The 25874-nt window shown below is 48.9% G+C and overlaps 3 protein-coding genes across 15 annotated transcripts; 2 read left to right on the top strand and 1 right to left on the bottom strand.

Moving 5' to 3' along the window:
• Positions 1–407: 407 nt before the first annotated feature.
• Positions 408–9517, top strand: GLB1L (galactosidase beta 1 like). Its single transcript, XM_069476744.1, has 15 exons — positions 408–509; positions 761–911; positions 1086–1146; positions 6333–6427; positions 6525–6699; positions 6788–6846; positions 6950–7071; positions 7172–7212; positions 7397–7515; positions 7825–7899; positions 8020–8109; positions 8252–8365; positions 8675–8806; positions 8905–9120; positions 9245–9517. Exons 1-15 carry the CDS (start codon positions 478–480, stop codon positions 9512–9514), a joined length of 1752 nt encoding a protein of 583 aa, XP_069332845.1. The 5' UTR covers positions 408–477; the 3' UTR covers positions 9515–9517.
• An 85-nt stretch (positions 9518–9602) lies between these two features.
• Positions 9603–16841, bottom strand: ANKZF1 (ankyrin repeat and zinc finger peptidyl tRNA hydrolase 1). 5 transcript variants are annotated; one of them, XM_069476520.1, is made up of 14 exons: positions 16744–16841; positions 16247–16412; positions 14732–14844; positions 14401–14503; positions 14113–14306; positions 13596–13708; positions 13355–13502; positions 12831–13059; positions 12484–12639; positions 10995–11481; positions 10724–10835; positions 10408–10575; positions 10187–10272; positions 9603–9962 (listed from the first exon to the last, which is right to left on the bottom strand). In XM_069476520.1, exons 2-14 carry the CDS (start codon positions 16380–16382, stop codon positions 9839–9841), a joined length of 2169 nt encoding a protein of 722 aa, XP_069332621.1. In that variant the 5' UTR covers positions 16383–16412; positions 16744–16841; the 3' UTR covers positions 9603–9838. The 5 variants fall into 5 exon arrangements, with proteins under 5 accessions (XP_069332621.1, XP_069332524.1, XP_069332712.1 ...); XM_069476423.1 differs by having other exon boundaries at positions 16689–16841; XM_069476327.1 differs by having other exon boundaries at positions 9839–9962; positions 10175–10272; positions 16247–16794.
• A 168-nt stretch (positions 16842–17009) lies between these two features.
• On the top strand, positions 17010–25738 carry ATG9A (autophagy related 9A). Of its 9 annotated transcripts, none has more exons than XM_069477212.1 (16): positions 17010–17106; positions 18127–18183; positions 18588–18719; positions 18840–18883; positions 19422–19486; positions 20481–20642; positions 20842–20983; positions 21206–21954; positions 22040–22193; positions 22299–22478; positions 22814–23062; positions 23239–23417; positions 23525–23642; positions 24400–24622; positions 24806–24951; positions 25309–25738. In XM_069477212.1, the coding sequence occupies exons 3-16, from the start codon at positions 18617–18619 to the stop codon at positions 25312–25314; spliced, it is 2520 nt and encodes an 839-aa protein (XP_069333313.1). In that variant the 5' UTR covers positions 17010–17106; positions 18127–18183; positions 18588–18616; the 3' UTR covers positions 25315–25738. The 9 variants fall into 9 exon arrangements, with proteins under 9 accessions (XP_069333313.1, XP_069333338.1, XP_069332995.1 ...); XM_069476894.1 differs by having other exon boundaries at positions 17045–17195; XM_069476989.1 differs by having other exon boundaries at positions 17045–17195; positions 18130–18183.
• Positions 25739–25874: the final 136 nt, after the last annotated feature.

Below are 25874 nucleotides of genomic sequence, written 5' to 3' on the forward strand. Positions count from 1 at the left end.
CCCCCTTGCTCGCTGAGGTTCCCTCCCAGGAATCCAACACGTGATGGTCGGACGGCGGTCTCAGACTAGAGGAGCCCAGTAAGCGCCATGGGTCCCGAGAAGCTGCCTCTCCTTCCGTCCTTGCTGCTGTCGCTCTTGACACTGCTGCTGCCCCTCTTGACACTGCTGCTGCCCCAGGTAAGATAAGAGGGTGGAACCGGCCGGCTGGGAGGGGTAAGGTGGGATCAGATCAGGCAGATGAGAAAAAGTCAACAACAAAACAACCAGCAAGGGAAGTTCCATCTGCTCTGCTCTTGGCAGACGCTGAGCCTCACTGCAGATTTTGCTGCTTTCCCTTTGCAGGCAGACACTCGGTCGTTCGAAGTGGATCCGGATCATGACAGATTCCTCCTGGACGGCGTCCCGTTCCGCTACGTGTCTGGCAGCCTGCACTACTTCCGGGTACCGCGGGTGCTCTGGGCAGACCGGCTTTTGAAGATGCGAATGAGCGGCCTCAACGCCATTCAGTTGTAAGAAGTGCTCGTGAGAGCCGTGGAAGAGTGGAATTTAGTCTTCCTACCGCCTCCTTAGGAAGGGGGTCGGGACAGGAAGACTGGCTCGGTTTGAAGAGGGGTTAGAGCTCCAGGGTTCCTAGGCCAAGGTGGGAAAGGGCGGGTCATGACCTCCCAAAGGCTTCCTGGAGATTCCCTGGAAGGCCTGAGCCCTTAGGCCTCCCTGGCATCTCCCTACCTTGGGCCCTGTTAACCTTTTCCTTTCTCAGTTATGTGCCCTGGAACTACCATGAGCCACATCCTGGGGTCTATAACTTTAATGGCAGCCGGGACCTCATTGCCTTTCTGCACCAGGCAGCTATAGCTAAACTGTTGGTCATACTGAGACCAGGACCTTACATCTGTGCAGAGTGGGAGATGGTGAGTTTGCTGGGATAGAACAAAAGCTACCTATGTACAGTTCTTAGACTACTCCCATCTGCCCATATTCTAGGGCCATTTCCAGCACTATACTCAATTCCCTCCCTTCTTAACTGGTCAACACCAAAACAACAAAACCTACATGCTTCTTTGTTGTCTTTATGTTTGTCTTAGGGGGGTCTCCCATCCTGGTTGCTTCGAAAACCTAAAATTCATCTAAGAACCTCAGATCCAGGTGAGTTGACACAAAAGATTTAACCCAGAAAAAAAGCAAACAACAAAATGAGCCATTTGGGTGCCAAAAACAGGAGAGACCATTCCCAAATCGGAGGTCATCATTCAAGTATTTTATGAGTGTTTCCTTCATGCCCAGCAGGATGCTAGAAACTGGGGCACTAGACCAACCTGGAATGGAGCTTAGAGTGGAAGAGACCAGTTTTTTTTTTTTGTTTTTTTTTTTTTTTTTGAGACAGAGTCTTGCTTTGTTGCCTGGGCTAGAGTGAGTGCCGTGGTGTCAGCCTAGCTCACAGCAACCTCAAATTCCTGGGCTTAAGTGATCCTACTGCCTCAGCCTCCCGAGTAGGTGGGACTACAGGCATGCGCCACCATGCCCAGCTAATTTTTTTTGTATATATATTTTTAGTTGGCCAGATAATTTCTTTCTATTTTTAGTACAGACGGGGTCTCACTCGTGCTCAGGCTGGTCTCGAACTCCTGACCTCGAGCGATCCACCCGCCTCGGCCTCCCAGAGTGCTAGGATTACAGGCGTGAGCCACCGCGCCCGGCCTGAGACCAGTTTTTTAAAAAACAAAAAACCCTATAAATAACATTATTGCAAGCTGTAAAAATATCATACGGTACAAGAAAATAAACAAGGAGTTGAGATAGTGAATAACAGAAAGGGTCTCTTTTGGTTAGGGTGGTCAGAAAGGCTTTTCTTCAAGGTTGAATTTAGGAGGGTTAAAAAAAAAAAGAAAAGGCTTTTCTGAGAAGATGACATTTTAGTTTACTTCTAGGGAAGGGAAAGCACTGGTCATGTGAAGAGTGAGGCAAGAATATTCCAGATGGAAGGAACAGTATATTCTAAGGCCCCCAGAGATGGGAAAGAACATAGCATGATTGAGGAACTGAAAGTGGAACAGCATGGCTGGAGCATAGTGGGTAAGGGAGACAGTAGTGTGATATGAAATTGGAGATGAGATAGAGACAGTTGGTGCAGAGCCTGGTAGGCCATTGGAAGAGATTTGCATTTTATTCTAAGTACAGTTTTAGAAAGGCACTGAAAAAATTTTACCAGAGATGTGAAATAATCTGATCTGTTTTAATATTACATTAGCCTGGATGTGGAAAACAGATTGAGGGGAACAAGGGTGAAAGTAGAGAAACTAATTGGGAGACTATTACTGTAGCTGAGGACAGAGATGATGGTGCCTGGACTAAGGTGATGGTGGTGGAAACAGAAACAAGAGAGCAGAATTCAGATATGGTTTGGAGATAATAGTCACCAGGACTTGGCTTGGTGCAGTGGCTCACACCTGTAATCCCAGCACCTTGAGAGGCTAAGGTGGGAGGATTGCTTGAGTCCAGGAGTTTGAGACCAGCCTGGGCAACAAAGTGAAATTCTGTCTCTACAAAAAATTTAAAAATTAACCAGGCAGGTGGCACATACCTATAGCCTTAGCCACTTGGGAGGCTGAGGCAGGAGGATCACTTGAACCCAGGAGTTTGAGGCCACAGTGAGCTATGATTGTGCACTGCATTCTAGCCTGGGTAACAGAGGGAAACTCTATCTAAAAAAAAAAAAAAAAAAAAAGGAAGAAAAAGCACCAAGACTTGTTGTTGATAGATTTTGATTAGAAGTGGAGGGGTCGGGGTGGTGTGGGTAGGGTCAGGAAAGAAAGGAATCAAGTTTCTGGCCAGTCAAGACTAGGGGTGGCAGATGAACAACTTTGGGGAAAAAAACAATCTTGTTCTGCTCATGTTACAGTTCTGTCATGTCACACTCAAGTTGAGGATATTAAGTAAGCAATAGGATGTGTGAGTGTGGAGCTTAGTTGGAGCAGTGTGAGCTAGAGATATAAATTTGGAAGTCATCAGTCTAAAGATGGCATTTAAATCCATGAGTACTGAAACATCATCTGGGGAAAGAGTGTAGAGAAAGAAAAGAGAATTTAAGATTAAGCTCTGAGGATGCCTAATATTTCAGTGAGTTGGGGTTTCATTTCAGGTGCAAAGAGCAAGGGAATAATTTTATCTGATTTATACCTTTTTAAAGATCACTCTGGCAAAATGCCTTATATCTGGGGATTCTCCAGGTGCTGGAGAGCTTTATGCCCCTTAGCATTTCCCAAACTCAGGTGACTATGAAATATATTAAAAATGATAAAGCGAGCTGGGCATAGTGGCTCATGCCTGTAATCCCAGCACTTTGGGAGGCTGAGGTGGGAGGATCGCTTGAGGCCAGGAGTTCGAGACTAGCCTGAGCAAAATATTGAGACCCCATCTCTACAAAAAAATAAGAAAAATTAGCTGGGTGTGGTGGCACATACCTGTAGTCCCAGCCACCAAGAGGCTGAGGGAGGAGGATCATTTGACCCTAGGAGTTCAAGGCTGCACTGAGCTATGATTGCTCCACTGTACTCCAGTCTGGGTGACAGAGTGAGAACCTATCTCTAAAAAAATTTTTTTTAATTAAAAATAATAAAATGATTAAGTATTTATGGAACACTAACATGCAGTCTCTGTTTTGTTTAACACCACCAATGACCTCTACATTGCTAAATCCATGGTGATCTCTCAGGCCTCATCCTTTTGGCCAATCAGCAGCATTTGACACAGCTAGTCACACTGTCTTTTGAAATACACTCTTTTCTTGGCTTCTATGATACCTTACTTATCTGGTCCCTGCCCCTGCCCTCAGTCTTTCTGACCACTCTTTCTCAGTCTCTTTCTGGTTCTCCATTTTCCTTTCCACTAAATGCTCGAGTGTATCCGGGTTCAATCCTTGGACACTTCTCTTCTATGTATTCTCATTCCCTAGGTGGTCTCCTCCGTTCACATGGTGGAATTTAAATTCCATCTAATAGCCAATGACCCTGAAATATGTATCTTTAGCCAGGACATTTCCCTTGACTTCTAAACACATATATCCAGCTGCCCACTTAACTTCTCCATTTGGACAAATAAAAGGTATAATGATACAACTAAGCTCTTGGCATTGCCTCCCAAACCAGCTGTTCCTTCAGTCTTCCCATCTCACTTAATGGCAACTCCATTTTCCAACTGGGCAGGCTAAGCAATATGGTGTAACCCTTTATGCCTGACTCTCTCACACCCCACATTCGATCCATCAGAAAATCCTGTCAGCTTTACCTTCACAAACATTGAATTTAACTACTTTGTATCATGCCCACTTCTACCACCCTGGTCCAAACCACCACTCTCAGCCAGCTTATTTTAATAGCTTCCTAACTGGTTTCCCTGTTTGCCCTCTCCCCTATATAGTCTATTCTCACTTATGATCCTCTTAAAGGTTAAGTTTAAATATACATCTCAGATCATGTCATTTCCCTGCTTAAACCTAATACGTGCTCATTTCATTCAGAATATGAACCATGAATTCCTTAAAATGATCTACTAGGTCCTACATAATTGGTCCCAGTCACTTCCCTGGCATCTGCTTTTCTCCCCCTTGTTTACTTAGCTCCAGCCACACTGGCCTCATTGCTGTTTTTCAAACCCACCAGGCCTTGGGCTTTGAGGCCTTTGCACATGGTGCTTCCTCAACCTTCCTGGAGAAATCACCTCAGTGAGGCCTTGGCCACTCTCTAAATTTTAAGCTTCCCTTCCCCACCATTGTATGTCTTCCTTTTCTGCTTTGTTTTTTCTCCCTGGCACTAATACACTATGTATTTCACCTGATTTACTTAATTTATTGTCTGCCTCCCTCACTAAAAAGGAAATTACACAAGGGCAGATATTTTTGTCTGTTTTATTTGCTTCTAACCTCCCTAACACCTAGAACAGTATTTAGCGCATGGTCAGCACCCATAAATATTTGTTGAATGAATGAATGTGATTTAGTGTATGCTTGGATTAAAAGAGGCAGTAAAGCAAAGGCCTCCTTTATACAGAACATAAAATGTAAAGGAATCAAATATTTTAAGAATTAAAAAAATCCCTCCCAAATATCTTTCATTGAATCCACCTTTGAGAGTCTTCTATCTGCTAGGCTGTGTCCTTAACGATAGGGATGCAGCAAATTAACCTGACAGACAAGGTTCCTGCTCACTAGTGGGGGAAATCAATGAGAAACAATTACAGAAATAAATGTTCAATTTTAATTTGTTAAGTATTTAAAAGAAGTATGAGACCATGTAAAACTGTCTAATGCGGGGATCTATTCTAATCTGGACTATCAGAAGTTTTCTTGCAGAAGTAAGATGTAAGAATTGAAGCATGAGTTGGAGTTAGCTGGGTAAAGGAGAGGGAGAGAAAGTGTCAGGCAGAGGTAGTAACACGCATGAAGACCCTGAGGGTGAATCACAAAAATCACAAGGAGCTGAGAATTTAAGTCATGATGCATAATACAGGTTGAGTATCCCTTATCTGAAAATGCTTGGAAGAAAAAAAAAGGAAGAAGAAAAGAAAAAAGATAAAAAAAACTAACTTCCTTTCCTCCTTAAAAAAAAAAAAAAAAAGAAAAAAAGAAAAGATGAAAATGCTTGGGACCAGAAGTGTATCCAATTTTAGGTTTTGGAATATTTGCGTATACCTAATGAGATATCTTGGGGATGGGACCCAGGTCTAAACACAAAATTTATTTGTTTCATATACACCTTATACACAGAGCCTGAAGGTAATTTTATATAATATTTTAATAACTTCATGTACGAAACAAAGTATGTACATTAAACCATCAGAAAGCAAAGGGCCAAATGTGGAATTGTCTACTTGTGGCATCATATCGGTACTCAAAAAGTTTCAGATTTTGGAGCATTTCAGATTTCAGATAGGGATGCTCAACCTGTGTGATGATCTTTTGGTTGATGGCTTAAATAAACCTGCAGCGTCAGTTACATCAGGGTACAGGTCAAACAGTCTACATTTCTGTGAATTCCCCTGCTATAGCAATCTCAGATATGAGTTGATTATATAATAATAGCTAACATTTTTCCTACATTTATTTTTAAGAAAACACTACTTTAAAGTTTCATTGTGTTCAAATTTCATTGACATGCATATATACAAGTGCTTAGGGTTGAGAGTTTCTTCTGCCAAGAGTCAGTTTCCCAGATTTAGTTGTGGGCAACTGCAGCCCAGAGTATGGGCAGCACTTAAGTCACTAGCAAGGATGCTAGGGGTGGGGCTGTGCTGGTGGTGGCAGCCCCTAATGTGCAGAGCGCTGCTATTTCCTTTAGACTTCCTTGCTGCAGTGGACTCCTGGTTCAAGGTCTTGCTGCCCAAGATATATCCATGGCTCTACCACAATGGGGGCAACATTATTAGCATTCAGGTACAAGGGGGAGGTTGAATGGGCAAGGGGAAGGAGGTACAAGGGGTCCTTGACCGCTACCTCATAACTGGGCTCCACTTCTTCTTCCCCCTGGCAGGTGGAGAATGAATATGGTAGCTACAGGGCCTGCGACTTCAGCTACATGAGGCACCTGGCTGGGCTCTTCCGTGCACTACTAGGAGATAAGATCTTGCTCTTCACCACAGATGGACCTGAAGGACTCAGATGTGGCTCCCTCCAGGGACTCTATACCACTGTAGATTTTGGCCCAGGTCTCCAAAGCAAGGGTTAGGAGTGGAGTCTGGGGAAGGCACACCTCTTCTATGATATTTATCTTTTTCCTTTGCGTCCTTTCTGCAGCTGACAACATGACCCAAATCTTCTCTCTGCTTCGGCAGTATGAACCACATGGACCATTGGTGAGGGGCCAGAGGGGAGGGGAATCAAAGCAAGAGTCAGGGATGGGAATGGGTCCAGCTCAGTTCCCATCTCATTCATGGCTCCTTTCACTTCACACTCTAGGTGAACTCTGAGTACTATACAGGCTGGCTGGATTACTGGGGCCAGAATCATTCCACCCGGTCCGTTCCAGCTGTAACCAAAGGACTAGAGAACATGCTCAAGATGGGAGCCAGTGTGAACATGTAACTGAAGACACTGGGGCCAAATCTGTAACTGGGAGTTGGGGATGAAAGTTAAGATTCAATGAGTTAGCTTTTACTTTCCCCCTCCCTCCCACTTCAGGTACATGTTCCATGGTGGTACCAACTTTGGATACTGGAATGGTGAGTCTGAATGGTCCCTGGGGAAGAAGCAGGGCGGACACAAAGAATTAGAATCTAAGGGCTGGATGAATTAAGATGTCTAGATGGTGAATGTGGTTACCACTGCCCCCTCTGCATGAAGCTCTTTGCTTAGTGCCTATCATCCAAAAGATATGTTGAATTAATTAAACTGGCTCAACCTCAGGTGCTGATGAGAAGGGACGCTTCCTTCCAATTACTACCAGCTATGACTACGATGCACCTATATCTGAAGCAGGGGACCCCACACCTAAGCTTTTTGCGCTTCGAAATATCATCAGCAAGGTGCCCTATCACTTTGTTAAGCTCCAAAGGCTTTTATTAATTTGGGGGAAGGGGAGGCCAAATTATAAAGGGATCCCATAAATTGGTGGTTGTTATCTGGACCACAGAGCCCTCTGAGCATCCCATGGAAGCATTTCCCACTCACTCATGGGACTATGTGGGAAGAAATATATGTGTGTGCAAAATTACAGGGTCTTCATGACCCCTGAAGCCCTTCCCTGGGGCCCAGGTTAAGAACCTGCTGTAGGGTCTTGGAAGAGGTGTTGTTTCTGTGGTTTTCCTATGGCTCCTGAGAGAATCTGGGCTCAGTTCCAGGAAGTCCCCTTGGGACCATTACCTCCCGCTAGCCGCAAGATGATGCTCGGACCTTTGACTCTGCGTCTGGTAAGTTGCTCGCCATCTTTTCTCGGATACTAACCCTTTATTTTCTAAGTAGCCTATCCTCTCCTGTCCTCTATCCAGAAACCTTCCTCTTATTCTGATTCTTTCCTCTTATTCTAATAGGATGGGGATTTGTTGGCTTTCCTAGACATTCTATGCCCCCGAGGGCCCATCCACTCAATCTTGCCAATGACCTTTGAGGCTGTCAAGCAGGTAAGGCATAAACCCACATCTGGTGGGAATGGCAACCTCCCTCAACAGCTGGAGCCAAAAGTTCCCTCCAGCTTCCCATCTTCCTGACAATATCCTTGCTTATCTCTCAGTTTATCTCAAGTACTCATTCTTCCACACCCAGGACCATGGCTTTATGTTGTATCGGACCTATCTGACCCATACCGTTTTTGAGCCAACACCACTCTGGGTGCCACATAATGGACTCCATGACCGTGCCTATGTGATGGTGGATGGGGTGAGAACCTAATTCCAGGCTAACTGTGGGCCCCAATTTCCTCCCTTCCCCACTACCCGTTAGCCTTAAGTTCCCCATATTTACCTCTTTCCCATCTGCCTGCCCACATTTGCAGAGGTTCCAGGGATAAGCTGGGATGAGGAAGAGTTTGATTAAGAATAGAGTTCCAGAAGGGATGGGTAACTGACAGATGGCTACATTCTCTTTGCTCTCCAAATAAGTGTCCTAATGTGGTTTCAAACTATGCTTTGGCCACTCAGAGCTAGATGCTGAGCCCTTCCTTTCATATATCCTCTCTCTTATCCACAGGTGTTCCAGGGTGTTTTGGAACGAAATATGAGACATAAAGTATTTTTGATGGGGAACCTGGGGGCCAGACTGGATATCTTGGTGGAGAACATGGGAAGGCTCAGTTTTGGGTCTAACAGCAGTGACTTCAAGGTGAGCTAGCTTTGCCTAGTTATATCCCAGGACTTGATTGGGGATAGTCTGGCCTTAGAGCTTAGTGAATGATGACTGTTCATTTGCCTTCCCTACAGGGCCTGTTAGAGCCACCCATTCTGGGGCAAACAATCCTTATCAAGTGGATGATGTTCCCTCTGAAAATTGATAACCTTGTAAAGTGGTGGTTTCCTCTCCAGTTGCCGAAAAGTGCACAACCTCAAGCTCCTTCTGGCCCCACCTTCTACTCTACAACATTTCCAATTTTAGGCTCAGTTGGGGATACATTTCTGTATTTACCTGGATGGACCAAGGTATTGCTAATGGCGGTGGGGAGGGAAGCAGAAAGTATCCTCTGATTAGAAACCCAAAAGGGGATGATTCTACCCCCTAGAGAGCTGATTCTTTCTTTTCCCACTCTCCCCCCTCACCCCTCAGGGCCAAGTCTGGATCAATGGGTTTAACTTGGGCCGGTACTGGACAAAACGGGGGCCACAGCAGACCCTCTACGTGCCAAGACCCCTGCTGTTTTCTAGGGGAAAGCTCAACAAAATCACATTGCTGGAGCTAGAAAATGTGCCTCCCTGGCCCCAAATCAAATTTTTGGATAAGCCTATCCTCAACAGCACCTTGCATAAGACATATCTCTATTCCCTCTTAGCCGATACACTAAGTACCCCTGAACCAATGCGGCTAAGTGGGCACTGAAAGAAAAGTAGCCCTTGGATCTGGGACATGGAGTGGGCAGGATCCCTTGGTGCTGGCCATGGTGACCATAAGGAACCAAAGGCCAAAATGCCTCTGAATGTAAGTACAAGTGCAGATTCCTTGCCAAGCTTTATTGTGATTAAAGCTCCAGAGACAGTAGCAGCTCCACACACCTCTGTGGCCCTGTCTTTGCCCTGGTTCCTGAGTGTCATTCACCCTAATCTTCCAAATACTCTCTTGTTTCATGGGGAAGAAGGAACCTAGGACTGGTGTAAATGTGCCCTCTTAGGGCCTAGAGTTGGCCCCAGGTGAAGCTGTAAGTGATCAGGAAGAGGGTCTCCCTGCCCGATGGCGATGATCCTGGAGGCAACGTGTGGAGCAGAACGAGAAGTCGAGGTAATGAAAGGGAATGAGGCCTTGGAGGGATGCCCCACAACTCCAGCAGCGTCTGAACAAGAGGAAGAAAAATGGCTGGACAGGTACCCTAGAAACTTTCCAACCCAAGCTCTCCCCATGCCTCCTCCTGCCATTTCTGTTTTTGCTCCAAAGGTTCCCAGAACATCTCAAATCCCCTCAACAACATTTCTGAATACTGTGTAGGCATTCATTCCACTTGCCCAGAATGTTCCCTACAACATTATAGTCCACCCAGTCACTCACCCTGGCCCACACTGAGCATTGAGGACTGCAGCATCAGGGATCGGAGGGGAAGGGGCTCCCAGCTGGGCAGCCAGTCGGCGCTCTGCAGCCAGAGCTCTCTGAGGGAAAAGGAAGTTGCATTAAAGACAAAGCCCCAGGTGAACAGGGTACCCAAGAAGTGACAGCTGCGTACTGGGGAAGGGATTAGACCTCTAAGGAAACCTCGCTGTGGAAGAGAGAACCTCCAGCCTCACCTTCTCTCGGTCACTGAGGGCGGCAAATCGCTGCTGTTCTTCTTGCTCCCGCTCCTCCTGCTCCCGCTGCTCCCGCTGCTGTTCCACCCGTCGCCGCCGAGCAGCCTTCTGCTCCCTTTTCCGTATAGCCTGCCGGGCCTCCATTTCTGGTGTCAGTGGCCCTGGCACCTGGAGGATTTCGGGAAGGTATTAGGTAAGACCCACACAAGCTATCCTTGGTAAAATTTGTGGAGTTAGGAAGTTAGGAAGGAGTTAGGAAGGATCTAGCCAGGATCTATGATGCCTTCCCACTCTGCTTCTTCCTTTTCCAGCTGACCTGAGCCTTGTTAAAATCATAGGCATCTGGATTCTTCTCCATGAATCTTCGGAACTCATTACGTGTTGATTTGTCAGCTGCAACGGTGTAAGGTGGCCGGGCTCGGGAGTCCCTAGGTGTAAAGACCCCAAAAATGGGTTCAACTTGCCTCCTGCCTTTCCCAACATCACCCAACCAGATCAAGGAAATACTGTCAAGTAGCCAATGCCAACTTTAGCCTCCAAATTATCCTCTCTATACCCAAATGGCTCAGGATGAGGACCTCACTTACTGCACAGTGGGGTCAGCACCTGCCTCCAGCAGCAGACGAACCACTGAGCCTCTTCCAGCCGCGGCTGCTGCATGCAGAAGAGTAAAGCCACCAGAGCCCAAGGGGGCACTGAGCATAGTCATAACACCAGAGTCTACAGGGCTGGCAGCTAGCTGGAGCTTCAGCATTCCAACATCTCCAGCTCGGCAAGCAGCTAGAAGCACATCCCAGGGCTCGGGCTGACTAGGGGCCTTGGACTCATCCAGCGAAGGGCCCAAGGAGGCTGCAACTGCCTGGGGTGACTGTGAGAAGGGCTCATCATCTTGAGATTGCTGGAGAAGAGTCATATGTGCCCCAGCCTCCTGGTCTCGGCTTTTCTCCTTCTTATTCCTTCTTTTCCTCTTTCGCTTGGGCAATACTTCAAACTCACGAAGATCCAGGGTCCCCAGTGTCAACTCCACTAGCTCCAACTCTACCTGTAAGCCATCCTCTCCCTCCGACCCTGAACCTAGAAGAATATCTGACATGTCAAATCCATCGAAGGAATAAGCAGAGGGTGGAAGCATGTGGGCTACCTCAGATGCATAAGAATTGTCTATAAAGAGATAATCCAGATCATCCTGAAATGAAATTAAGTGTTTTTATTTTGTCATCCACATAAAATAGCGTATCAAGAGCTAAGTCCAGGCCGGGCGTGGTGGCTCACGCCTGTAATCCTAGCACTCTGGGAGGCCAAGGTGGGCGGATCATTTGAGCTCAGGAGTTCGAGACCAGCCTGAGCAAGAGCGAGACCCCACCTCTACTAAAAATAGAAAGGAATTATATGGACAGCTAAAAATATATATAGAAAAAATTAGCCGGGCATGGTGGTGCATGCCTGTAGTCCCAGCTACTCGGGAGGCTGAGACAGGAGGATCGCTTGAGCTCAGGAGATTGAGGTTGCTGTGAGCTAGGCAGACGCCACGGCACTCACTCTAGCCTGGGCAACAGAGTGAGACTCTGTCTCAAAAAAAAAAAAAAAAAAAAAAAAAAGAGCTAAGTCCATTCTGTCACATGCATAAATGAGGCTCTCAGCATAGACAAATGCCCAGAAGGAGATATTCAGAGACAAAAGTCCCTGGACTCTCCCTGTGAGCAGCCCTAGGATGATGCACAACAGAGGAAAACACGGAAGTGGCCCTTAGCCCAAAACCACAGCATCCAATAAAAGATAGATAAACTATGTGAGATCCACGCAACACATGGATCTACTCTGTGCTAGGACTTTTCTAAGTACTGAGGGAACATCCATGAACAAAAGAGATAATAGGAGATCTGGAAAGATCACTAAACATGTCTCAGAAATTGCTATGACATATCCCATTTTATAAACAGACACTAGGTGTGTGTGTTGTATAGGGATCCATCTATAAATAGGGAAATGGGTCAGTTATGAGAGTAGGGAATTCGCCACTGCACTTCTAGGACAGAAACCCAGATAGATTTGACAATTGCCATATAGTACTCGAACCCTGTTTGTGAGAGTCTTCATTCTGCCCAAGTGCCTCATTTTTATCACTGGAGACCTTTCTTCTTTCTTCCTCAGTAGTCTTCCTCCTCTCCTCTCTCACTGGCTTCCAGTGGGTCTGAGGTGAGTGCAATCTGACTGCTTCCCGAGGGTCTTCTCCTGCCATAAAACAAAAGATCTTTCTCAAACTTAGTTGAGGAGAAGCCAGCCCAGCTTTCTGTCAATGAAGATGTAATTGGGCAGCAGTCCAAGGGCTAGAAAACCCTCTGGGTATACAACTGAGAACTGAGGCTTAGGCTGGAGAGTATAGGAAGGTCTAGGGAGTCTGGGGATCTGGATCAAAGGCTCACCATGTATATACAAGGTTGTCAGCTTTTGGAGCACCCGCTGTAGCTCTTGGAAGGTGGGTCTGCGGGTGGCGAGGGGGATATTCCAAAGTCGGGGATCCCCCCTTTGCAGGGGTGCCCCATGGCCTCCAAAGAACAAGGACCGGCCAGAGTGGGGAGCACGCAGCAGTATTGTCCCAGCCTCCTCCAGTGCCTTAGCCCAGCCTGGCCCTGCCAGCAGATCACGAACATCCTACAGAAGAAGGTAACTCAGCCCTGCATATCTTCACTTACTATTTTTAAGTCTCCAACCCAAAAAGTGGCCCACAGATCATGTGCAGGAAGTAGGAGGTAGAAGATAAAACAAAGGGAGAAAGAAAGAGGACTAAGGCTACTGGGATCCCTATCTACCTGTGTCTGCCCAGAAATAATGAAAATTGGAAGGATATAGGAGTCAAAAATCTCCCTACTGCAAAATTTAATAAGTTGAATTGAGAGGCAAAAAAGTGTGGATTAGAGGACTACCAGATCTGGGAGGCCTACCTCACCTTATATAATGTGACTTCATTATAGCGCCTCAGGTTGGCTCCAGCAGAGCGTGGTGCCCCACCTCGGGCATCCCGAAGTCCTTGGGCTATGCCCCGCTTGGCACGCACTGTGTAGCGGTGAAAGGTTTTGTGTGTCACCACTTCTTTTCTGTAGACAGCACAGACTCAGCACTAGGGATCAGCTGGTGCTCCCAGGCTAGTAGGATCCACTCCATCCTTACCCCATACAGCACCCTCTTACCCTTGAAATACCGCACCAGCAAAGTGCCCAGCTGCAGCCATGAGCACCACGCAGCATCTGGGACCTCCACTTTGCAAGTTCTGTAGCAGCAGTTCTGCCTCTTCTGTGGGAACCTGCGTGACAGAGAAGCAGCAAAAACATTCTATCTGTTGCATTCATTGAGAACAAGAAACCAAGTGCCGGTGCTAAGTGCTGCATATACATTAACACATTTAATACAACCACCCAGAGGCTTGTTTCCATTTGGCAAAGAAATTTTGAGGCTTGGAGAGGTAGTCAAGATGAAGTGATGGAACCACAATTCAAACAGAGAGTGGTCTATTTCTAAACTTAATTCTATTACACTTGACTTTTCCAAGATTCAGGCCAGTTTCAATCCAAGATGGTGTTGTCAAGTGTGACACCCACACTCAACAGGAAGGAATGAAAATAGTGAGAAATAGACTGGGCTAAGGGGAAATCTTTGCTGAGTGTACAAAAGGCTGGGGTTGACCACATAATCTGTACTGTCACTTGCCTGGTGAGGGCCTAGGACACAGCGGTAGGCATAAAGAAACTGGCCCTGGGCATTTTGGAAAAGAACCCGATGAGGGTAGAAGTCTTGGGGTCGGTAAGGCTTCTCAAATTCAGGCCTCTCCTCATCCAGTGTCTGCAAGCCCTCCTCACTGGTTGAGTCTGAGTCTTCTGATCCTGAGATGCTGGAAAGATCTCCTGAAGACAACATGAAATACACAAGCTTGGTACTCCATCCTTAATCTTTTCTTAAACTACTAAACTAAGGCCTTCTACCCCTATGTCCTCTCACCTGTGGAGCTCTGTTTTTCAAAGTCCAGGGCAGACAGGAAAGGCTTGTCCTTGAGACGTTGCTTTAGGTTAAAGCGATGCCAGTCAAGCTTATAATGTTCCCTCTGGTACAAAGACAAAGAGGGAGGCAGAAAGTAGAAATATGCCCCACCTTGGTCTTGTATACTAACCAAGACAAGTAATAGAATTCCAGGAAGTATGACTGGGTAACACTAACTGCCTCAGTCAAAGCATGGACCTTTATTAATTTAAGACAAATGAAATGCCTACCTCTCCCTACCCATCATTACACTTTTGCTTCTAACATCTAGCTCTGCACCCTGGCTTTTTACCTGTTCTTGGCGGTTTTGGAAGGTCTGGTCACAGGTTGAACAGCTTAACTTCTCTGAAATATCCATAGGATCCTGGAGTAGTTTTCTTTCTGGGCTCTCCCTCTCCTCTGAACCTAAATAAGGGAAGAGTAATTGGAGACAGAAAGGGAGCCCAAATCCACAGTGCCTGGAATTATATTCAGTGTCTGATACATAAAGCAGAGGAGAATACAAAAGAAAGAGATGGCATGACCTTGCCTTTGAGGAATTTACAATCTAATAATCATGAAATAAATGGTACTGTAGTCAATTTATGCAATAAATATGCTTCTAAAAGATGTGTGTAAAATGAATATGAACATTGTATTCAAATTAGCCAAAGATTGTTTAGAGGAATCCTATAGAAAATAATTTCTGATAAGTTTAAAATATTTAACTCTAGAAAAATTTCCCAGATGCCTTTTTTTTTAAGTTTACATTTCCAATTACAATGTGCATTTTTTCTTTTCTTTTCTTTTCTTTTGAGGCAGAGTCCTGCTGTGTCACCATGGCTAGAGTGCTGTGGCGTCAGCCTAGCTCACAGCAACCTCAAACTCCTGGGCTCACATGTACTCACCAGCAAATTGGTTTCCCTGATCATCACCTAAGTGCACATTTGGGAATAACACCAATTGAGTGTTGGACAGATGTGGGGGATTGGGGGAGGGGATGGGTGTACACCTACATAATGAGTGCGATGCGCACTGTCTGGGGAATGGACACGCTTGAAGCTCTGACTAGGGGAGATGGGGGGGCATGGGCAATATACATAACCTGAACTTTTGTACCCCCATAGTAAGCTGAAATAAAAAAATAATAATAATAATCTAAAAAAAAAAAAAAAAAAAAAAAACTCCTGGGCTCAAGTGATCCTTCTGCCTCAGCCTCTCAAGTAGCTGGGACTACAGGCATGTGCCACCATGCCCGGCTAATTTTTTCTATATATTTTTAGTTGTCCAGCTAATTTCTTTCTATTTCTTTTAGTAGAGATGGAGTCTTGTTCTTGCTCAGGCTGGTTTCGAACTCCTGAGATCAAACGATCTGCCCACCTCGGCCTCCCAGAGTGCTAGGATTACAGGCGTGAGCCACCACGCCCAGCCCAATGTGCACTTTTCCTAGAGATGCAAGAAAACATGTAGCAAAGACAAACTGAAGTTATACAAAACCAATAATAAATTGCTTTATATTCAACAAAAAGGAACGATTTGATTGGAATCCAATTAAATTTAGACTATATCTAGGAATTCTGAAATGTTTTTGAAGGCAATAGTGTTAATGTGAGGAAGCAAAAGACTTGTTTGGAGACAACTGAGGGGCTTTGCTGGAAACTACCCAGAGATTAAGTGAATTTAAGATAAATTTTATCCAGCAGAAAGATTAGTCAACGTGGGCTCCTCAGCTGGGGAATACCAATAAGAAGGCGTTCTCTGGTGGGGCAATAAGTTCCTAAGAGTCTTGTCACGTTCCATATGGTCCAGCCCAAACCTTCCCGGATACCTGGATAGGAAGTACGCAGAGCTGGGGCCACAGCCTCCCTGGGCGCGTGGCTCACCAGGCTAAGGCCCTGAAGGACTGGAGCATCCGCACTGAGGTCAAACAGGGAGACCGACGCAGGGGCCGGAGCTGGCGACATGGCTGAGCAGAAATTACTTAGAAGCAGCTCCTGGAGCAGAAAGGAGGTAAGAAACAGAGCTCCCCAAAGCGAGATCCTACTGCCGCGTCTCCTACCCGCCTGATTTGGTCTCCCCCATGCCGCAAGCCACCTCGGCCCTCAACCTGAGGTCAGGAGTCAGCTGTGTAGTAAATACGTGACCCCAGTCCGCTTTCTGAAACCCCCAGTCTCGGCCCATAAAAGAATGAAAGGGGGACATCCAACTCCCAAATCTAGGCCAACAAAATTTAAATCACTGAGGTTGCCTAACAGACCGCTCTTCGTTACCCGAGCAACAAGCAAAGACTGAAACGCAACTCGCCCCCGCCCTCAGAAGCTGCACCAAATGTCCCGGGAGCAGAGCGGCACGCAAGTCCACAGTTCCAAGGCCGGATTTCTGCAACACCACAACAATCCCCGTCACTACGGAGCAGCGAAGAGGACAACCGGCGGCGCCTGCACCTGAGCCCCGCCCCACGTAGAGCACACTATTGGTCCTCTGACTGTTCAAGACCCGCCTCTAACCCTTAGTCCCACCCCCAAGGCCGAGAATTGGCCGTTGTGTCTCCACCCCCCATGTTCATTGGCCAGGCTGCTGCGGGTGACAGTGAATGGCAGGCGACGGGCCTAGCGCTCCGGGCCGGGCCGAGCCAAGCCAAGGCGAGCCTACTGAGCCCCTGGAATCACCCGGGTCGCCGTTCCTGAGGTGAAACAGGAGACCAGTCATTGGAATCCCCAGGCCCGGGTCGGGCTCGGTCAGGGGTAACTGCGGAGCTCTAAGCGAGATCGCGGCGGGTAACGGGGGAAGGGGCACCGCGGGTGGGGCGGGGGCGCGCAGCCAGAATGTTTTGATAGCGGGCACGCGCGGGCAGGGGCGCGCGCGGGCGACGGGGGCGCGCGCAAGGTTGTCCGCTGTTGAGAGCCGAGCCCTTGGCCTGGGGCCGGGCGACCCTGGGGCGTGCTGGGCTCGGGTCGCGGCGGCTGGGTGTGAGGAGGCAACCCAGCCCACCTGGGGGTATCAGCTGTAGGACTGGCTCCAGCCCTCCAACATCCGCAGGAGCCCCTGAGCCCAGGCCTGGCCGGCCAGGGCTCCATGGGCCCAGGGTCCACACTGACCCAGTGAGTGGTGACTTCCCTGAGAGGTAGGGCTCCCACTAGCCAAGGGAATCCCACTGGGGCCAGGCTAGGCTGAAATCCACGGCCCCCAAGGTCTACACGGACAGGGTGAGTATCACCTCTACCATGCCTGGCTCCTGGGACCTACAGTGACCCACAAATTCACCCAGGATCTGGGATCTACATTGTCCCAGACAAGATTTGCTATCCAACAGCTATGCTCGCCTGCTGGGTCTTTTGGTGCTAGGAAAGCAGTGGAAGGGGTTAACCAGAAAGGTCCTATTCAGAAAAGACTCTCTTTGAAGGTCTTGTGTTAATTTCTGAGGCTGAGGTGGGGCCATAGAAAAACAGTCTAGAGGGGCTGCCTGGCCTCAGGCCGCTACTGACTTAGTCTCCACTGGGCCAGTAAGTTACTTCTTGGGACCCTAGAGGTGGATGAGTGGCCCTGGATAGCACAGCCAGAGGAAGTGCTCAGTCCTAGGCTGGAAGGGTGCCTCTTCCCACTGCCCCACACTTGGCCTCCTCTTAGTGGGGCATGGGTGGGTGGGAGGCTGGGGTTCCTTTCTGTCCCCACTCCGCACTCCCTGGGGCCTGACACCTTCTCCTCCAGCAGCTGCAGACCAGGGCATCGAGGGCTGGAGTGGAGCAGACACTGTCCATGGAGCTGGTAGGGCCATGTACTTATCTCAAACCTTTGTTTACAAAGTGCTTCCAAACTGCTAGTCTCTTGAGAGATCACAGTTCCCAGGAGGGGTGGGGGAAGGACCCTCCTCTCCATTGAATAGAAGATGAAACAGCCCCCACATAGGGGCAGATTCTGGCTTCAGGCCAGGAAGTCATCAGTAGACACCCAGTAAGGGCTCTGGGAATGACTGACCAGAGTTAAGGCCTCCCAAACCCTGAGCTTACTGCACTCTGCAAGTTACTTCTCCTTTGCCTTTGAGCTGAGGAGACTGGTAGTGGAGATAAAGCCCAAGGATTCTTTCTCACTCCTTCTGGCCTGGTAGGTAGGGCAGCAGGCAGGCAGCGCCTGGGTCTGAACCAGGGTTTCTTCTTCCTCATCACTGGCAGGTGGACAAGGTGGACAGGGGGCGGTGGTGATGGCGCAGTTTGACACTGAATACCAGCGCCTAGAGGCCTCCTACAGTGATTCACCACCCGGGGAGGAGGACCTGTTGGTGCACGTTGCTGAGGGAAGCAAGTGTGAGTTCTTTGACATGACAGCCAGAGCTGGGCATGAGGGAGAGCTGGTGGAGGAACACTAAGGGAGCAAAGGGCTTGTGTCCCTTTAGGGCTCTGACATCTCTGTTCCTGTGCCCACAGCACCTTGGCACCACATTGAAAACCTTGACCTCTTCTTCTCTCGAATATCCTTTGTGTCTCTGTGTTGGAGCTCTGGGACCTTTAGCCCCTCTCTAAGCCAGGTCCCTGATGGAAGTTGGGGTAGGTTTGACTCTAATCCCCAGAAGGGGGAATGGAGCTCATCTTGAGGCTGAGAGAGGCTGGTGAGATAATGATCGTTAAAAATAATGATACCTGACATTTACTGAGACTTGTGTACCTATGTGTACTTTGTGGTATTAATTTATAAGGAGCCTTTCTAAGGGTGATCCTCCTTTTTGATGGGATGTTAATAATCATAATAATTAATATGTTTTGACTCATTCTTTGTCAGCTCTGTATTAAATTCTTTACATGCATTGTCTCAGACCTAATAGTCTTATGAGACAGGTGATATTCTTAACTTACCACTGTGGACAAAGCTTAGAGATATTAAGTAACTTGGCCAAAGTCACACAGCTAGAAAGTCACAGTGCCTACCACGTCTTAAGCTCAGGTATATGACACCAAAGTCTGTGCCCTTAACTTCTGTCTTTACTGACCACTTTTTCTTAACAATAACACGTTTATAATCTACACCAGAAGAATGGCTTCACATGTATGCTCATTGGGGAGATCTTTGAGCTCATGTAAGTATAAGAAGGGACTGATGATGTAGTGAAGGAATACATTTCAGTATTTCCTCTCCTCGCACTCTTCCCTGGCCCTACAAGAAAAGCTTTCCAAGTCCTATCTCTTCCATTAGGAAAACTCAGGCCTTGATCATTTCCTCAGAGCTCCAATGGAATATGCATAGTTCAGTCAGGAGGTCTCAGATGCCAGCCACTTTCTTGAGAAAATCCTCTGTTCTGCCTTGGTTGCACCTTAGACCTGCTGCTGGACAGAGAGACTTCTAGGAGAGGAGCCATAATGGCATTGCCAAAAGGAAAGGGTTGGGAAGTCCTCCTTCAGTAAGAAGAGTTCAAGGCTGGGCATGGTGGCTCACACCTGTAATCCAGCACTCTGGGAGGCTGAGGCAGGAGGATCACTTGAGCTCAGGAGTTCCAGAACAGCCTGAGCAAGAGCAAGACCGTGTGTCTACTAAAAATAGAAAAATTAGCTGGGTGCAGCAGTGTGCATCTGCAGTCCCAGCTACTCAAGAGGCTGAAGCAGGAGGATCACTTTGAGCCCAGGAGTTTTGAGGTTGTAGGGAGCTATGATGATGCCACTACACTCTAGCCAGGGTGACAGAACAAGACTGTCTCAAAAAAAAAAAGAAAAGAATAAAGAAAAGAGTTCAAGTCCCCAAAGGGCTTCTAACTACCATCTCAAAAGGAAATCAGGGGCTGAAGACCAGAGACCACAATCATAGAACCTTTGAAAGAGTCCAGTGGTGGCAGAGATTACCATGGGGTGAGGAAAGCAGGCTAATTTGGTGGCACTAAGGCTAAGAAAAAAATAGGATCTGATTTGGGCCTTAGAAGATTCTGTGGGGCTGGCAGTAGAGAGAGCCCACTGGGAGTTCTCCAGCCCCTTCTATTTTCCCAGTCTTGTTCTGCTACTTCCAGACTCTTCTGTTTTCCTGTTTTATTTCACTGGTGCCTCTCTGACTCTCAGACTGCGTCCCTCTTCCCAAATCCTCAGGCAGTTCCTCTTTGTGGTTGCCTTCACTACCTTCCTGGTCAGCTGTGTGGACTACGACATCCTATTTGCCAACAAGATGGTGAACCACAGTCTTCACCCCACTGAACCCGTCAAAGTCACTCTGCCAGACGCCTTTCTGCCTGCCCAAGTCTGTAGTGCCAGGTAAGGGCTGCAGGTCAGAGGACACCAGAGCCTGTAGTTCTGCTAGCAGGTGTGGAATGAAGTAGTGTATGAGGCAGCAACTCATACCCAAGAACACAGACTCAGGCTCAGCCTGGTGGAATCCTTCAGGACAGTAGCATGTCTGCCAAGACTCCTTCCTCAAGGATCACCACCTCCTCCCCCTCCTTTTCCCCACCAGGATTCAGGAAAATGGTTCCCTTATCACCATCCTAGTCATTGCTGGTGTCTTTTGGATCCACCGGCTTATCAAGTTCATCTATAATATTTGCTGCTACTGGGAGATCCACTCCTTCTACCTGCACGCTCTGCGCATCCCAATGGTAAGTCCGGGAAGTTGGGCGTTTAGCCCACAGATATCATGGGAGGGGTAGGGGTGTATTCCTGGGCATCAGGTGTCCTTATGTCATTGGCAAGTCAAGGAGCATCTGCTTAAAGGCTCCACTCAGCTAAGCACACGACCCCTGAGCCTCACATCTGACAAGGTGTTGAACAGGCAATAACCCCACTTTCCTTACCTTGTCTCTTCCCTCCCCCCCCCGCAGTCTGCTCTTCCATATTGCACATGGCAGGAAGTGCAGGCCCGGATTGTGCAGACCCAGAAAGAGCACCAGATCTGCATCCACAAACGTGAGCTCACAGAGCTGGACATCTACCACCGCATCCTCCGTTTCCAGAACTACATGGTGGCACTGGTTAACAAATCCCTCCTGCCTCTGCGCTTCCGCCTGCCTGGCCTTGGTGAGGCCGTCTTCTTCACCCGTGGCCTCAAGTACAACTTTGAGCTGATCCTCTTCTGGGGACCTGGCTCTCTGTTTCTCAATGAATGGAGCCTCAAGGCTGAGTACAAACGTGGGGGGCAACGGCTAGAGCTGGCCCAGCGCCTCAGTAACCGCATCCTGTGGATTGGCATCGCTAACTTCCTGTTATGCCCCCTCATCCTCATCTGGCAAATCCTCTACGCCTTCTTCAGCTATGCCGAGGTGCTGAAACGGGAGCCAGGGGCCCTGGGAGCACGCTGCTGGTCACTCTATGGCCGCTGCTACCTCCGCCACTTCAACGAGCTAGAGCATGAGCTGCAGTCCCGTCTCAACCGTGGCTACAAGCCTGCCTCCAAGTACATGAATTGTTTCTTGTCACCTCTGTTGACACTGCTGGCCAAGAATGGAGCCTTCTTCGCTGGCTCCATCCTGGCTGTGCTTATTGCCCTCACCATCTACGACGAAGATGTGTTGGCTGTGGAACATGTCCTCACCACCGTCACACTCCTGGGGGTCACTGTGACCGTGTGCAGGTAGGCCAAGGCAGCAGGTGGGAGCAAGCAGGCTAGCATTCCTGGGAAAAGCTTACACCTCACCATGACCCCCTGATCCCACTAGGTCCTTTATCCCGGACCAGCACATGGTTTTCTGCCCTGAGCAGCTGCTCCGCGTGATCCTCGCTCACATCCACTACATGCCTGACCACTGGCAGGGTAATGCCCACCGCTCGCAGACCCGGGACGAGTTTGCCCAGCTCTTCCAGTACAAGGCAGTGAGTGGAGTTGGAGTTAGGGCCTGCTAGAGACTGGCTGGTAGCTCGGTGGTGAGGGCTGGCCTCCCTCCTACTCTCTTGTGACCTTGGTTCCCTCCCTTTTAGGTGTTCATCTTGGAGGAGTTGCTGAGCCCCATTGTCACACCACTCATCCTCATCTTCTGCCTGCGTCCACGGGCCCTGGAGATTATAGACTTCTTCCGCAATTTCACCGTGGAGGTTGTTGGTGTTGGAGATACCTGCTCCTTTGCTCAAATGGATGTTCGCCAGCATGGTCATCCCCAGGTACTGGCAGAGGGGCAGGGCAAGTGGCCAAGGATAATGCTGGTACATACAGTGTCTTTGGGTAAACTGCAAAAAGGCATCCCTTCTGAACCAACAAGTCCCAAAAGGGCAGTCTTCTACCAGGGACACACTGCTTGGGAGCCTGAGCTGGATTTCAGCTTTAATTTGTACCCTTGGCCCAGCATGTGGCCATTCCTGGAATAGGGACTGGGGGCCCTGGACAAGATACAACAAGTCTCCGTCCTCCAGGGGCAAGGCCTCCCCCATAACAGGAAAGGTATAGGAAGGGTTCCTGTAAGAGGACAGTCCCGCTTACTGTGATCTCCCTTTTGCAGTGGCTATCTGGTGGGCAGACAGAGGCCTCAGTGTACCAGCAAGCTGAGGATGGGAAGACAGAATTGTCACTCATGCACTTTGCCATCACAAACCCTGGCTGGCAGCCACCACGTGAGAGCACAGCCTTCCTAGGCTTCCTCAAGGAGCAGGTTCAACGGGACGGAGCAGCTGCTGGCCTTGCCCAAGGGGGTCTGCTCCCTGAAAATGCCCTCTTTACATCCATCCAGTCCTTACAGTCTGAGTCTGAGGTGTGTTCCTAGGGACTGGGGCATGATGGGCAGGAGCTGGGAGTTGACGGGCATGGGGTGGAAGGTTTTCCTTCTGTCTTTTCAGTATGTGCCATTGGGTCCTAAGATTCAGAATACTAAGGATCTGGAGGCCAGTTTCCTGCCCTGAGAATTTTACCCACTCCTTTCTTTCATAGCCACTGAGCCTTATTGCAAATGTAGTAGCGGGCTCATCCTGCCGGGGGCCCCAACTGCCCAGAGACCTGCAGGGCTCCAGGCACAGGGCTGAAGTTGCCTCTGCCCTGCGCTCCTTCTCCCCTCTGCAGCCTGGGCAGGCCCCCACAGGCCGGGCTCCCAGCACCATGACAGGCTCTGGGTGAGTAAAGGTGGGCCAAGATGGGAGGGCATGACAGTAGCTCCCAGCAACTTGTGTGGGTCTCAGAAATGTTGACAAGTACTGTCTGTCTGTGCTGGGAGGGACAGGGTGGATGCCAGGACAGCCAGCTCCGGGAGCAGTGTGTGGGAAGGACAGCTGCAGAGCCTGGTGCTGTCGGAATACGCATCCACCGAGATGAGCCTGCATGCTCTCTATATGCACCAGGTGAGTGGGCGGCTGACAAATAGGTTAGAGGGTTTTAGATGCAGAGGAGCAAGTCCAGGGTTCCAGTCACTTCTCTGCCATTTACCTGCTCCGCAATCTCCATTTTCATATATGCCTTCTTAATATCCTTTTTAGCCAAGCGTATCTCATCCCAGGCCTTCACACACTCGTAGTTTCCCCTGCCTGGAATCCACTTCCCTGAGATATGCAGATGGCTCCCTCCTTTTTTGGGTCTCTGCAGTTACCTTTTCCCTGAGACTTTCTCTGACCACTCTCAGTAAAAGCCTCCCTTGCCCATTCTCCTGAATCTTTCTGTTCCATGTTTCTCCATAGCATTTAGCACCATCTGACATTGTGCTTTTTAAAAATTTATTTGTTTAATAAACACCCCCACCAGCATATAAGCCCCACAAGAGCTGGCATTTTTGTCTATTTTGTTTACTGCTGTATCCCCAGCACCTAAAAGAGTGCCTGGCACTTAGACCCTAAATCAGTTTGTTCTTAAATCAGATGAATAGGTAAAATGAGAGCCATTATAACCTATAAAGCACAGGCTTTTTCCAGGGATCTGCTGAGAATGTAACCTATAAAGCATGAGATGTATGTTACACACTTTTAACACGACAGGTGCTCTGGGTCAAGGATTCTAGGTGAGGGGGTATAAGTGGGAACTGGCTGATATCATGGTGGGGGGCAGCTGTTTCAGACAGACATTTTTCTGTTCACCCACTAACGACCCCCCTCCCCACTTCTCCAGCTCCACAAGCAGCAGGCTCAGGCTGAGCCTGAGCGGCATGTGTGGCACCGCCGGGAGAGTGACGAGAGTGGGGAGAGTGTCCCTGAAGAGGGGGCAGAGGGTGCCCGGGCCCCCCAACCTATCCCCCGCTCTGCCAGCTATCCCTGTGCAGCACCCCGACCTGGAGCTCCTGAGACCACCGCCCTGCATGGGGGCTTCCAGAGGCGCTATGGAGGCATTACAGGTATCCAATGGGGGTACAGGAGGAAATAGAGCTTGCAGGGAAGGGTGGTTCTTCTGGGGCCTCTCTAGGGGAGGAAAGAGGTCAGAGGGACCGGGCCCAAAAACTAACACCTGAGCAGCCCCCAGCTCTTTTCCTCATGGCTATTTGTGTTCCTTCTAAGAGTATGCTTCCTTGTCTCTCTAGATCCTGGCACAGTGCCCCGGGCTCCCTCTCACTTCTCTCGGCTGCCTCTTGGAGGGTGGGCTGAAGATGGGCAGTCAGCATCAAGGCACCCTGAGCCTGTGCCCGAGGAGGGCTCAGAGGACGAGCTTCCCCCTCAGGTGCATAAGGTAAGGGCTCCAGGGCTCTTCTGGACAAGAATAACTGCTGGAAATAGTAACTTCCAGGCTAAGGTAACGGCTTTTCATGTGAAGGAAGGTATGCCCTCCCCGTGACACCGCCCATAGCACGGAGATACTGCACCCTCCCCTCTAAAATATACTCTCCCTTCAGAGACAGTTTATGATGGAGAAAAAAACCAAAATACACTCCCCTTTCTTCCCTCAACTGCTTGGAAGTCCACGGCTTGATTTTTCCTTCACTTACTTCCCCAAGAGTCAAGATTTCCTTTTCCCTCATTTGCGGGTTTCTATGGGCAAACAGATAGCCGAAGACTATCTCCATTACCAACCGTTTTCCCTCCACAGGTATAGACAAGGCTGAGGAGGGTCCCTATGCCCCAGGATGGAGGCCACTGCTGCCCTGCCATCCCATATGCCTGCCACAGGAGGGCTCCTCTGAGTGTTGCCTGGCTCCACGTGTGTGGTGTTTGTGTGTCCGTGCCTGGCCAACGGAGGTGCCAACACTGGGCTTGCCACAGCCCCAGGAGAGGAATTCGGGGCCTAGGAACCAGGGGCACACAGGACTTTAGCCTCATCCCCAGGACCCCCTTGGCTCAGAGTGTGGTGCTAGAAACTGGTCCCCAGTCCAGCCCCAGTACTGCCACCTTTGCACCCATCCCTGCAAGTCTCCAGAGGGCTGCCCACCGCAGAAGCTGCCAAGCAGGGAGAACCTGTGCCAACTGTGGAATGGGGAGGTTGGGCCTAGACCCTCAACCCCTGCAGTCTACCCCCCACCCTAAATAGATGACGACGAGCAGCTCAGGCTGTGGCCCTTACCTCACCCCCAGTTCTCGCCCAGTTCTGCAGCCAGCTCACCTCTTCTGCTTCCTGTACATCACTGGCATGTGTGTGCTGCTTGCTCCCATTCTGTT

Source organism: Eulemur rufifrons, chromosome 1, assembly GCF_041146395.1.
Source record: "Eulemur rufifrons isolate Redbay chromosome 1, OSU_ERuf_1, whole genome shotgun sequence".
Classification (NCBI taxonomy): Eukaryota; Metazoa; Chordata; class Mammalia; order Primates; family Lemuridae; genus Eulemur; species Eulemur rufifrons.

Bases quoted from the DNA above. Each gene is read 5' to 3' on its own strand.
- GLB1L (XM_069476744.1), top strand. From the start codon at position 478: ATGCGAATGAGCGGCCTCAACGCCATTCAGTT. The intron at 6,847-6,949 runs GTGAGGGGCCAG...TTCACACTCTAG, and splicing joins ATGAACCACATGGACCATTG to GTGAACTCTGAGTACTATAC. The intron at 9,121-9,244 runs GTATTGCTAATG...CTCACCCCTCAG, and splicing joins ATTTACCTGGATGGACCAAG to GGCCAAGTCTGGATCAATGG.
- ATG9A (XM_069477212.1), top strand. From the start codon at position 18,617: ATGGCGCAGTTTGACACTGAATACCAGCGCCTAGAGGCCTCCTACAGT. The intron at 23,418-23,524 runs GTGAGTAAAGGT...TGGGAGGGACAG, and splicing joins AGCACCATGACAGGCTCTGG to GGTGGATGCCAGGACAGCCA. The intron at 24,623-24,805 runs GTATCCAATGGG...TTGTCTCTCTAG, and splicing joins GCGCTATGGAGGCATTACAG to ATCCTGGCACAGTGCCCCGG.
- ANKZF1 (XM_069476234.1), bottom strand. From the start codon at position 16,382: ATGTCGCCAGCTCCGGCCCCTGCGTCGGTCTCCCTGTTTGACCTCAGT. The intron at 14,845-16,246 runs GTATCCGGGAAG...TCCCTTATTTAG, and splicing joins TCTGCGTACTTCCTATCCAG to GTTCAGAGGAGAGGGAGAGC. The intron at 9,963-10,174 runs GTGAGTGACTGG...CCTCTTGTTCAG, and splicing joins AATGCTCAGTGTGGGCCAGG to ACGCTGCTGGAGTTGTGGGG.